The sequence below is a fragment of the Pelmatolapia mariae genome, linkage group LG2 (genome assembly GCF_036321145.2).
Source record: "Pelmatolapia mariae isolate MD_Pm_ZW linkage group LG2, Pm_UMD_F_2, whole genome shotgun sequence".
NCBI lineage: Eukaryota > Metazoa > Chordata > Actinopteri > Cichliformes > Cichlidae > Pelmatolapia > Pelmatolapia mariae.
In genome coordinates, this window is record NC_086228.1 from 4629114 (window position 1) to 4642472 (window position 13359).

At 40.1% G+C, this 13359-nt stretch overlaps 1 protein-coding gene across 2 annotated transcripts; it reads right to left on the reverse strand.

The window, feature by feature from the left end:
* Window positions 1-316: 316 nt before the first annotated feature.
* On the reverse strand, window positions 317-12264 carry anxa6 (annexin A6). Of its 2 annotated transcripts, none has more exons than XM_063490933.1 (25): window positions 12137-12264; window positions 11157-11212; window positions 9310-9394; window positions 9055-9149; window positions 7819-7932; window positions 7644-7734; window positions 7490-7569; window positions 7326-7382; window positions 6254-6347; window positions 5891-5986; window positions 5753-5811; window positions 5475-5597; window positions 5325-5383; window positions 4974-5052; window positions 4287-4368; window positions 4095-4189; window positions 3858-3971; window positions 3106-3196; window positions 2937-3016; window positions 2651-2704; window positions 2459-2552; window positions 2243-2338; window positions 2053-2111; window positions 1763-1885; window positions 317-745 (listed from the first exon to the last, which is right to left on the reverse strand). In XM_063490933.1, exons 2-25 carry the CDS (start codon window positions 11157-11159, stop codon window positions 686-688), a joined length of 1983 nt encoding a protein of 660 aa, XP_063347003.1. In that variant the 5' UTR covers window positions 11160-11212; window positions 12137-12264; the 3' UTR covers window positions 317-685. The 2 variants fall into 2 exon arrangements, with proteins under 2 accessions (XP_063347003.1, XP_063346995.1); XM_063490925.1 differs by having other exon boundaries at window positions 1748-1885.
* Between the last annotated feature and the right edge of the window lie 1095 nt (window positions 12265-13359).

The following is a 13359-nucleotide window of genomic DNA, read 5'->3' on the forward strand; positions in this document are numbered from 1 at the left end:
GCATTGTCAACCTTTATTTACACTAGTTCTCTTTTATGAGTAACAATAACATATGGGTATTTTTGCTAAGCAGAAGAGGTATTAAAATGGAAGGGGGGTTTCCTGATCTTAAATATTCTAGTTCCCATTTTGCTCACCTCTGTACTGTTGCCAGTATCAACATGGTTAATTATTAAAGTGCCTTGTCAAATACAGGAACCCACGTCATAAAAAAGGTACAGCAAGAGAATGTGTGGTCTGATGAGACAAATTAAAAACTGTAATAACAACATGTAGGAAAAAACAGAAGAGACAACTGTTTTCAATTGTGTATTTTTTTTAATTCAGGTGTGTGTTACCTTCAAATCACAGTATTTGTTGGATGGCCTATAAATTAAAGGTTCTGCTTTAGTACCTACTTGTTAAATACACTACAGATGCGAACATGATCATCTTCATCGTGAGTGTATAACACTGTAAAAAAAAAAAAAAAGAACCGTCTCATCCTGCTGGACAGGAAGTTGAGACATGAGAGCAGAAAACTGGCTTGCAAGGCTGCGAGGTCATAGGTCACTTGATTTGGCTGAAGAGTGGCAGCAGTTACACTGAGAAAAGATGCTGACGTGAACCATCACAGTTTCACTCTGTCAACAGTCTTGTGGTCACTAAAGTCTGTGAACTGAGCTGCAGCGGGGCTATAACTGCGTTAATCTTCCCCTCCGCAGAGAATCAGCAGGGTTTTGCGATAGTCTCCTGACGTGTCACCCTGTGCATGGTCAGAAAAACACAAATAGTGGAAAAATCATTTGGTCATGTTTTGGAAGGCAGTACTTATTTCTGGCTCACACAATAGTTAAATGCAGAAGAGAAGCTGTGAAATCGGTCTATATCAACAAAGGAGTTAAAAGTGGAATTTCCCCTGTTTATCAGCTGACACTCATACAGTAGATAAAGATTTCTACTTTATAATCTCGATCAAGATTTCACATTTGTATGGCAAAAATGAAACTATGCAGGGCAACTGGTTAGCTTATATTAGTATACATTTTAGAAACAAGGGTAACACAAGGTGGCATTTTCCAGAGGTAACAGAACCAATAAATCTCCTGCTGTTGGCTTTAAGAGGTGCTGGAAGGTGGATTAATAGCGTAGCATAGGATTTGAAGCTTTACCCCAAACACTCAGAGGAACATAAAAAAGCATATTTCTCAAAACATGCACAGATTTAAACTTTGAGAAACTGCTCAAATCGAAACCGCTTTTGTAACTGAAACTAGCAAACTGAAAATGTACAATTAAATTGAATTAATTTAATAAATGATCAATTCAGTTATTTCTCTGCACAACTCATAAAAACAAGATAAAGCAATCCTTGCTGTTGCATAATGTGGAAATGTGTTTTCCAAACCAATCCAGGGCAGCTTGTTTTTATTGGTGTCACAGTGATTTCATCTGTAAGTTATTATAGAACTGCTTTTAGGAACTTCCTGTCTCTGCATCTGTCAGCCAATCACAGAGCAGAGATAGAGGAAGCATGCAAGAGGGAAATTCCTAAACAGCTGTGTTGTGGCCACAGACCCATAGTCCACCGCAGAGAGCTATAGATTACCGTACCCCACCACCTTACCGCAGCAACAGAAAAAGGATGTGCACTGCATGCTCTGCACACAGCGGGACCAAAGCAATTAAACCAAACCTCCACAGACACACAAGTCACATGTGAACACAGCATGCCAAGAGGTGTTAGTAGACAAAGACTCAGACTTACAATCATAGTTTCTACCTGGATGAATTCATGGAGGGAGGCATCGTGAGTTTCTTTGAACTCTTTTCGGATGTTAAAAAGGTCGATCTCGCTACGGGACACCATGATGCGGATCAGCGCTCTGTCATCTGTACCAAGACCCTGCAGAGGAGATCAATAAATACTTTGTATATTCTGACTTAGGCAACAGAGGATTCTGCACCAATAAAAGTGACCTAATCACGTGTTACGGCTGACATCTAGTATCCAGATGACATGATGAATAACCGATCTAACCCTAACTCATCTAAAACAGAATGAAGTGATACCTTCATGGCTTTGTACAAACGGTCTGCAAAATAAGAGGGCTGGTTCTTTACACTGCGTACTGCAAAGACAAGAGAAACATGCAACAGCTGAGAAGTTGTCACCCAGATTGGATTTCATCAACAGTATCATCCGCTGTGGCAAACTTGAAAGTAAAAGAGAATAAAGTCTGTAGTGAAAAATAGTTATTACCTATTGCATAAAAGGCATTTTTCACATCTCCAGACATCTCCTTCTTAATAATCTGTTCAATGTCCTTGTTACTGCATTTGACAAACTCCTGGAACACTGTGAACAGCAAAGAGCACGAAAAGTTATTGTGACCTGAATCCACTGCATTTTGTTGGAGAAATTTAGTTGAACACTTGTAAAGATCATTGCAACCTACATATCTGTGATGACCTTTACCTTTCCTGAGATGAGGGAAGCTCCTGGTGCACAGGATGCTCATGAACTTCATCACCATGTCATCTGAGTCAGCATTGCATGCATCGGCAAGTTCCTGGTACGTTCAGGAAGAACAGTGGGAACACGAAACCTTCAGATCCATTCTTCCATTTCATATTTGAACACAGTAAAGAAAAGGATGCATGCAGTCACCTGAGCATCTGCATTAGCTCTTTCTACATCTGCAGGGCCCTCTTCTCTTGCACCCTGAACAGACAAGGAGGTTAAATGCAAATTAGTGCCGCTTAGCTCTGTAAGGCTAGTGGTTAACCAAAAACTTATATTTTTGTTTTGTAAGACACTCTAAAAGACAGTCAGGGAGGTGATTAAATAGATCTATGTGTAACAGAGAACACAAACCAGACTACCAGACTGCAACTGGTGAGTGGGCGTGGAAATTACAAACAGTGTGAGTTCTCATGATGATGACAGACATTACCTGCACGAGAGAAACGAGGATCCGACAGAAATGGCCTGATGTGTCTGACTGAATGGCATCCTCCAAAGACTTTTTATAGGCTGCAAAGTATGATATATTACATGCCCTGACAAAGGTTTTTAGAACAAAGCAAGTGATTCTTTAAGCCTTATTCTGGTGCCAAACTTACCACCCTGATAGGCAGCATTCATGGCATGCATTTCCTGATTGCTCCTGGTAACCAGGATCTCAATGAGAGCGTGTTCATCAGTCCCAGCCCCCTAGGAAAAAAAGCTAGTGTGAGCTTCATTTTTTGGTGCCTGTTTTTTTTTGTTGTTTTTTTTAAAGAAATAGGCTTTCTAACTCTATGCTGATTATTGTATGTGTGGGACCCAGCAAGCTAGTGCTTTGTGAAATATGAAAAGGTACAAGAGCCCATTTCAAAGTTTAGCTGCCTGTTTAATTCTAAATAACACACTGGACTTCCAAGCTGTTGTGAACATCCAAGACTTACTACTTATCCAAAACAGGTTTCATCTGTTCAGTTCCCATATTAGGTGATAATTTGACTGTTTGCCTTCAAATAACCAAATTATTATATTTCACTATTTGAAAATGCATAAAACGAGGACACAAACAATTATGAAACACCATCTGCACGCAAGTGCTCTCTGCTGAGAGCAGAGGATGAGTCAGGTTTGCCACATAAGGAAATTCAGTCAGGTTGAAAAGTTATAAATACATTTTTATTTGACTATAAAATATGTTCTATGTAATTTATCTCGGCCAAATATCAATCACCACATGTTTGGGAAACAGGTATCAGTATATGGGGGGTTAAATGTGAACCGTGTTCACTACTCGTAGAAATGTAACATATTAGCACTGGAGTGTCATTCAAGAGAGAAATCAGTGGGTGTTTTGGTTTAACTCCTACTTTACCTCCATTGCTTTTCTCATCATTTTGGCATCAAATTCAGCTGGCGTCAGCATGAGCCCAATTATCAGCCTCTCTAAGTTCTTTGACAATTCAGACTTCAGGTCCTTCATCAGATCCTGGAACGCCGAACACAGTGAGTTGTTAAAAGCTGTCGTATCCAGTGGAGGACATATAACAATAAATGAATAAAGGTAATATTTTGTGATTTAGCCATATTTTCTATCATTCCTGTGTCTTACCCTTCCAAGTAGGGATTTGAAGGCCTGTCTGATCTCTTGCCTCTGGGCATTACTTCTCTGTGCAACAATATCAATGATTGCATCTTCATCTGTTCCTGTTATAAAGAAAAAGGAAATGCCATATGTAAAAAAAGAGTTTTGCAAAGTTGCCAGGATAGTGTCAGTGTGTTTTATATAGCAGGGTTTGCATACCAAATCCCTTCATAGCTTTCCTCAGTGCTTGTGCATCAGCAGCAGGGTCGAAATTAGGCGCCGGGCGGACTGTAGGCCTCAGCTGAGGTAGTGCACATTACAAAATTGAAAGACTGACAATTAGTATTTACTCACAGAGTGGCAAAGTTACTAATATCCATTAATTAAATCCATATCTGTAAGCTTGAACTAAAAGCACAAAGAGGTCTGAAGAACATGCAAAATAAATTATTTGTTATTCAAGATTTTTTTATTATCTGATAAAAAATTATGAAGCAACACATTTGGCTTTATGATAATAATCTCTTGACATTTGAGGGGGCGGGTGCCCTCTTGAGTTTAGAATTCATGACACCACTAACAATGCAAAAGGTTGGTAGGATGAAAAACAGCTCAGTTTCAGGAAGCATTAGTGAGACAGCCTTTTGTTGTCAAAAATGCTGAGATCTTTTTGACATTCACTCTCCAAATGGGGGTTTGGAGAGTTCATTCTAACAGAAAACTATTTGTATTTCAGCGAACAGCACTCTGATCACATCTAGACAAAGCCTTCACTGTGTAGACATAACACTATTAGCATATTGCCATAGCACATCATTACAGGGCCAGCAGGTAGTGGAGATGCAAGGCTCTGCTGAGGCAAACATTCAATCACACATCTAAGGTGGGAGCAGATGGAGCCCAAACCTGCACTCTGGTCATGGCACTTAATTCCCACATCTTGTAGGCTATCTGAGCAGCTTCAGGGAAGAATTCTCCAGCTAAGCTGCAATGACCGGTTTGACAAAAAACATAGCACACTCAGCAAAGCCAGAACCTCAAGCGGTAAATAGTGGGAACATTTCTAGGAAGTAGACTAAAATACAGTTGCTGCACCGTAAGCTTGTTTAACTCAATTATAAGCTTCAACAAAGAGTTTCCATTATCCTCAGCATTCATTAAGATAATAAAGCTTTTATACAGTTCAAAGTAACAGTAGTAATGCCATAAAATGGTCCTCTAGCACCCCCTTCTGGATGCAGCATTCCTAAAACTTACTCATCATCCCCTCCACAGAGGTTGAGCAGAGTCCGCTTGTAATCCCCCGAAGTATCATCCTGATTGACATACACACACACACACACAAAGTCAGTAGTCGACATTCACATACAGAATGCAAATAAAACATGCTGCATCTCTCTATCTCACCTTAATCATGTTATAAAGTGACTTCTCATATCTGAGGCGGAAACACTCTCGAATGTCCAACATGTCAATTTCAGAGCGAGAAATCATGATCCGGATCAGAGTGTTGTCAGCTGTACCGAGACCCTGGAGGGATTGAGGGACGATGCATTGCATTATAACATAGTCAATATGCACAGGACTCCAGACTTTCACTAACAAGACCTCATTCATCATAACTGTAGCAATAAGGCCTTTCTGCCTACAGACTGAAACCGAACTGAATGGCTAATTGAGCTTACCTTCATTGACTTGTAGAGGCGCTTGGCAAAGAACATGGGAACGCTCCTTATGCACTGGACTATGAGAAAAATGACCAAATTAGGCACTGTGTTGCGTTACAATGTAAAGTACAATGGTGCATTCAGTGTATTTCCTACCAACGGCCAGCATCAGTCTCTCAAAGTCTCCAGACAGCTCGTTCTTAATGCTGTCCTCAATGCTCATCTCTGCAATCTTCTCATATTCATCAAAAACTAAACAAACAGAGGAAAATATTGCACAAAAGTATCAATCTCATCCTTTTGGGTCACTATTGTGTAAAATCTTGAGTTTGCCTTTGTGCTTTAATTCCCCCCAGATTTGACTAAAATGGTTGTCCTGGCATGTTAGCAAGTTTAGGTAACACACATAGTAGCAGGAGACTGTTACTGAGGACCGCCACTTCTGAGTCACTTGAGGTCAGAGTGGGGATGACTGGAACGCCTCATTGTTGAGATATTTTCTCGGAGAACTGAGCTCACCCATGCGGAGGTGGGTCACACTACGGTTTCCCAGGATCATGATAAATTTGGCCTCGTCCGTCCCCCACTGCTCCTCTCCAGCTGCATAGAGATCCTACAGAGAGTTTAGAAAACAGATAGGGTCCAGGGCAGAGTTATTATAATTTTGTATTTTGTAATTATATTTCATTTTTATTTAGTTTTAACTTTTTTGGTTTTAATTCAGTTTAGTTTCAGGTGGTTTCCAGAGTGAGTTTACTCGTTTCAGTTCAGTTTTTATTGTTTGAAAATGTTTAATTTTAGTTTAGTTTCTATTACTTTCAGTCTTAGTTTTAGTCTTTAGTAATTATTACTGTAAGCAGGGCATCGTGTCAGAGGCAAGATTTAAGTAAATCAGTACAGGTATTACAACAGAAACACAGGACTTTTTGAGCAGCTGACTTACAGTCTTATAGACATTAACATTTCTAGAAATATGTTCATGAAAGCCTCATAAGGCAAGTTTTGAAGAAATTTTACCAAAATAACAAAAACTAAAACTAATGATATTTATATTTTTATTTTATTTCAGTTAATTTTACAAAATCAGAAAATCATTTCAGTTAATTATTTTTATTCTGATGTCTACTTTTTAATTCTTATCTTAGTTATTTAAAATGTTTTTTCACATCTACATTTATTTTTTAGTTGAGTAGTTAACTATAACAACCTTGGTGCAAGGTTTATCTCAGGGTCACAGGAAGCTGTACTGACCTTAATTAATAAGCCAAATACCCACTGCACTATCCTGGATGCCTAAAATTCTTGATTGACATGAGCTTTTATGTTTAGTCTTAATTTTAAAAAAATGCATACACATCTGCTGAACTGCTGAACTAATTTTTGCTAAACTGACTGCTGCGCTTCCACATGTCAGCACAATACTCATTTAAAGCAACAGAGGCCATTCAGCACTGCTACCAATATGATACTTTAAAGGGAAAGTAAAGGATGCTCTTACAACAGGACACTTCAAGTATTCTTCAAACAAAGGCTGTGTAAAGTCAAACAGCATGTGCATGTTTAGCTTTTATGTTGGCTATAAAATGCTTACTTGGGCATCCTGCTGAACCAGGTCTGCATCCACTACTCCTGACTCATCTCTGGTCCCCTAGAAGTATTGAATCACAACAACAGACTGCAGATTAGTCAGAGTTTAAAGGCACAGTGATCAAAGCGTGTTTGAGTTTCCTACAGTTTCCTACTTAGTCAGCTCACCTGAAGTAAAACAACCAGCATCTTCTTAAAGTGGCCTGAAGTGTCTGCGATTACATCCTCCTCCAGGTCTCTGCCATAGGCTGGGTACACAGATGACAGTTCTAAATACTATCAGATGCGTAATTCAAGTGACATCTTAGATAAAACATCTTACCGTCCTTGTATGCTGCAACCATGTCATGTATTTGTTTGTTGTTCCTAGAAGCCAGTACTTCAATCAGGCATCTCTCATTTGTTCCAGCACCCTTAAAACAGAGTATGAAGGCGGATGTGAAACAGCTTCTGCCTCATTTAATACGGAGTGAGAGCGAATCACATTTTTGGCTTACTTTGATTGCATCATGGATTTCTTTGGCATCGTGGTAGGCCGGGGTTCTCATCAGACTGACAATGAGGCGCTCAAATTTTCCCGTGAGCTCATATTTGAGATCATCAATCAGGTCCTGATGAAAGAGAATTTCAGTGATGCTGGACTCAAAACTGCTATCTTAAGCTTTTAAAGTGTCTAAGCAATGTCTGGAAATTACAGTTGTGCTCAGATGTTCACATACACTCATCATGGGCGTAAATGTCTGGTCATTTTGGGCTTTCAATAATTTCTTTGAGCTGTTATTTTCCCACGGTGAAATGACTATATGGCATACATCTTTAATGGCTTAAACAAAAACAAGAATTGGATGCCTCGGCTTTACTCCTTCAAACATACCTCTTATCATTTTGGCCAGATAACTCAACCTTTGTCTCATCTAACCATAAAGATTTCTCGAGAAAGTATTAGACTTTTCTATGAGGGTATGCAAATTTCACTCAAGCTTGAAGGTGCTGATTTTGGAGAAGATGCTCCTTTCTTGGTCAGCATCCTCTCGGTCCGTGGTGATTTCAAACTCTCTTCATTAGAGACAGTGATGCTGGTGTTCCAACAGTTTCCAGTTCATGGCAGGCTTGAACCTCGGTGGTTCCTGGGTTCTGAGAATGGCAGATTTGGTCTACTCCCTTGACAAAATGGTGACAGATGTGAATAACTTGACGTACAGTTGTTTGTAGTGATGATCCTGGAATCTGCAGCTGGTTAGAAATGCCTCCAGGAGACCTCCCCAACTTGCGTAAATCTACAATTGTCCTTCTTAGATTGTCACTGAGTTTCTTAGACTCTCGCGTTGCTCTAAATATTGGTCAATAAAATGATCGCTGTCAAACAAATCCTTTCTATGCTGTCAAGGAGAAACTACCAGTTGTAGTCAATCTTGATCACTAATGAGAAGTTAAGAGGCCTTGTAACATATTGCAGAACCTTCGGCACCACTTATTAAAGGTTTGAGTAAATATTTGTATATATTTGAGTCTATGTATACATTTGACCCTGTGTGGATTAAAGACACTCCAAAATAAATTCAAAATTGTGCACCTAATTGTTATTTTAAACCCATTAAATATGTACGCTCTACATTTATTCCAACCTGGAAAAAATAATAGTTAAAATAAATCATTAGATCATTGAAATTAACAGATGAATGCCAAGTAAACTTCTGACCACAGCTGTAGCATTTAAAATTGTATTTGTTTACCTGTCCAAAGTTGCTTTTGTAAGCTGCGATGATTTCTTGCCTTTGTGCATTGCTTCGAGAGGTGACCAGGTCCAAGATGGCCTCTTTGTCACTTCCTGAGAAACAGAAAAGAAACATTTTCAACAAAGACCTAAAAACTCATCTTAGACAGCATCGAGAAATTCGTCAAGTGATGATTCAGCTGACTAGTGAGGAGGACAAACGATGACCTTTACACCTCCGTGGCCAAGAATCACGGAGGAGCGGGGCACTCACCAATGCCTTTCATAGCATTGTAAAGGGCCTCGGCATCAGCGGTGGGGTCAAAATCGGGAGCGTCTGTTATTGTACCTCTGAACACCTGAAAGAGTGAACAGTTCAAGTCAATTTCAAACATGAAACATTTTCAGTTAAGATACGAATAAATAACACAGACATGCTACTCTTTCATGCTTAAATAAGGAGTGACAAGAACATATGATATCAGTCCTCTTTGCGCAAAGTACATCTGAAACAAGATTTCTGTTGTTCGGTATGGTTAGGTCAAAGGAGTCTTTTAATAATAAACTGAATAATAAATAAATACAGCAATGACACTGGTCTGTGGTTACAGAGGTGAGGCCACCAGCTACCAGCCAAGAGCAACAACAAGGGTCTACAATTCCTGATACAACATAAATATACTACATTAGTATTTTGGGTTATTTGCTATATTAGCAATGTGATTCTGGAGATGGCATTTTAAAACTGTTAAATGGACTGCTATGAAACTTGATACAATCAGTCATCAAGTCCAGTGACTTTGCTGCTTCATACAGTTTTCCTCTACTGCCATGTGTCATTAAAATATTGGGTTTTTAGTCGACAGCCATGAAATTTGATACATTAATGTCCCCATCAGGAGAAATTCCTCTCATTTTTGTCACTACATTTCTGTGCTAATTATTAACCAAATGCTAGCATGCTAACACAACCAAACATGTGAGCATTCTTCATGTTACATGTCAACATATCAGTGTAGCTTTTCTGTAGAAAAAAAGAAAATCTAGTATGAGAGAAGACGATCTGACATTTTGAGCCACAGCTTGCATTTTGCAGATGGCTCGAAACAGCAGTGGGCTTGGCTTTGCTATGACTTTGCATATGCTGCTCACCTCCAGACCACACCAGTTGTAAACCCTTTTTTAAACCACACAATTTTCTTTTTTGTGGTTAATAAATTTGCACTTTATGTCCCATTCTCTAACAATGCATTATCTCAACACACACCTCCTTGCATGCTGAGATTAGTGGAGTGGTGTAGCAGCAGTGACAGCAGCTGAGTATTTGCACCTGTCTCACCCCCAACAGATCAGAGTGTGTGTATGTTGCCTGCCTGTTTGTGCAGGGGCGGGAAAGTAGACAGGGTCGGGTTGCACACAGAACTTTTACACATCAGACCGTCTAATATGCAATAGCTCAAAAAGGATGAAAAATATCAGCATTATGATCTCGTAATAATAAGATCTTCACAAAAACGGCCTATGTACTGAAAAATGAAACTGCAGCAGCTGCTCTCGAGGTTACTGCTGCATTGAGGCTGTCAGCCAAATTGTGCTCTCCGCCCAGCTAAAGAAGCCACTGTATATGCTCTGCTTAACATCACTCCTCAGGACAGCTGTAAAGCTTCACCCACATGGCAACAGGCCACAAACACAAGCCCCTAGCAACAGACATTAACTAAACTAATCACGGTTCTTAAGAAGGGCGGTAAAGTGAATTTAATAACATTAAGTTGATTTCTATGCATCCCTCCCCCTATAAGTGCAGTTTGTTTCATCTGGTGCCCAAACTTTAAGAGGTAAGAGTTAGTTTGTGTTTAACCTTAAATAATTTTACAAAGTCATTCTGGAAAAATGCCGTCAGGTATATGGAGGTGCCGCAGGTAGCACTGACACTCTACACTCCTGTTTTTGATGTTGTGCAGGGCTCACATGGTGGCAGATGGCAGCTTCACTCTATCCACGCCTCATTCAGTGTCACACAAAACAATTCATTCTGCTGCACTGATACAAGATCTGGTCTGCAGTTTGATTATAGCTAACATGATACAAGGCCAGATGACCAAGCTCTTGTCCACTTACCATGTCTATATTTGGTCTTATATGTCAACACTGCTCAGGAATCAATAGTTTCAGGCCTAAAGGGAGAAACAGAAATGCTGAGGTACGGGTAGCCAGTTGCACTGGAAATCATCCCTGCAATGTGAAAGGTGACCTTCACCTCAGCTTTGGATGAAACTATGTTGCAAACAATGATGATCTCTATTTCCTGAGTAAATACAAAGAGGTACTGTTATTCAGTATCCAGGCTGTTCTTAGCTAGAGCGCAGGAGCAAAAAGCAGACGGGGGGCCTGCTTTCTATTAGACTCAACCTCATATTCACACAAAAATACATTGATGGATGGAATATGTTTTATTTAAACTTGCAGGAAAGCTGGAGTCACATTTTCCATGCAGCTATACTCTGATTATAATGCAGACATTCAGACAAGGTAAACATGTTGAGGCGTCAGTACAGAGAAGCTACTTCTTCTAGACTGACGATACTCAATTTAGAATCACAACATAGAAGTAGGCTACACTGAATTTACACACAAATATTTTTTAAGAAATAAAGAATTTATGCTAAATTGAGGGGGAAAGAGTACTCCACATGGTTTAAAATAGTGTACTGTTTGTTTAAGACTCCAGTGAGGCTTTCCCAAAAATAGCACGCGCAGTTTATCTTAATATCAGAAGACAGGTCTGGGGGACAGGCCTCACTCTCTCTCTGTCTCTCTCTCTACATATATGTACACAGGGCCACACCCTTCTCTGTTAATCCCCCCCCACACACACACCGAAGGATATTCTTTAAATCAGAGGCTTTAAATCTAATGGTATATTATTTTTCTGAATTAAGTTTCATTTTAAACTTTACTCGAGTTGAATTTTATTACAGTTGTTCCTTCTGCAGCCACGGGTGCCAGGGGCACATTTAAAAATGACACCTCAGCAAACTTTTCTGTTAATTTGTGACCCATTATATGGAGCCGACAGCGAACGACAGAGAGCAGCTTACCTTCTCTGTGCAGGAAGTATCGGTGCAGAGTGACAGCGGCCCCTAAACTCGGTCTGCCTTTTCCCCCCGGTCGGATGAATTCAGGCCGGCCAGTTACTCGTCCTCAGTGACGTGGTGACTGCGGCGCTCTCTCGCGCGGCTTCTCTAAAGCGTGCGCGCATGTCTGCGCGTGAGAGAGAGAGAAAGTGCGCGCTTGAGAGAGAGAGAAAGAGAGAGCGGTGCTTTGATATATATGTGCTTATCGCAAGAAAATGCTTCAAACACGGGTGTAAATGTGACTGGGTAATAGCTGCTTATTTCTATTATTTCCCCCACACCCTAATGTTGAAAAAAATATAGATAGATAGATAGATAGATAGATAGATAGATAGATAGATAGATAGATAGATAGATAGATAGATAGATAGATAGATAGATAGATAGATAGATAGATAGATAGATATGAACGATTAATAGACACCTTTCTTTCTTTTATATATTAAGCCACCACTTGGAGCTAGTAACAGGCAAGCATCCACGGCAACTTTCTGAACTTCGGCACATGCGTACGAGTCTGAGTTTGAGTTTTAACAGAGGGCAGCTTACTGACACTGACGTGACAATTTGTTCTATTTCTGTCCTGTCAGGAGACCTCCAGTAAGTGTGGAGGGGCGTGTGAGTGCGTGTGTGTGTGTAGTGGGAGGGGAGGGGGAGCATAGCTGCGGTATGACAGTAAAACGACTGTCAGATTCATTGCTCTATTCCTGGAATGCATGCATGCATGTTTTGCCCACAAATTTGCGTGTTGCATGTGTATTTCCTGTGATCTTTTATGTTGGGCTTTTTACTTCATTCATTCATGGTGATACTGGTGACACCGCATGTGGAGAGAAAGGTGACGGAAGAGATGATGAGAAACTAGAGGTGACTTACAGGAAGCGCTGCCGCTGACAGGGAGTCCAGTGCTCCACTTCGCAACAGCAAAGAAAAAAAGGGGGCATGACTCAGTATTTCATTAGGTGAATAAAAATGTGATAAAAGTTTACACCTGGTCTATGTGCTTGATGAATGATCTTATTTACTGTGTTCAGATGCAATTCACACATCATATGCTCAGTGAGGCACAGAAGACAGGGAGATAAGATTAACATGCAATCCCCGTTTGCTCTCTTTAAAGGTTGGGGAGGGAGCAGAGATAAGCACGCTATGTCTATGGGAGGGAAAGACAGATTAATGATGGGGAG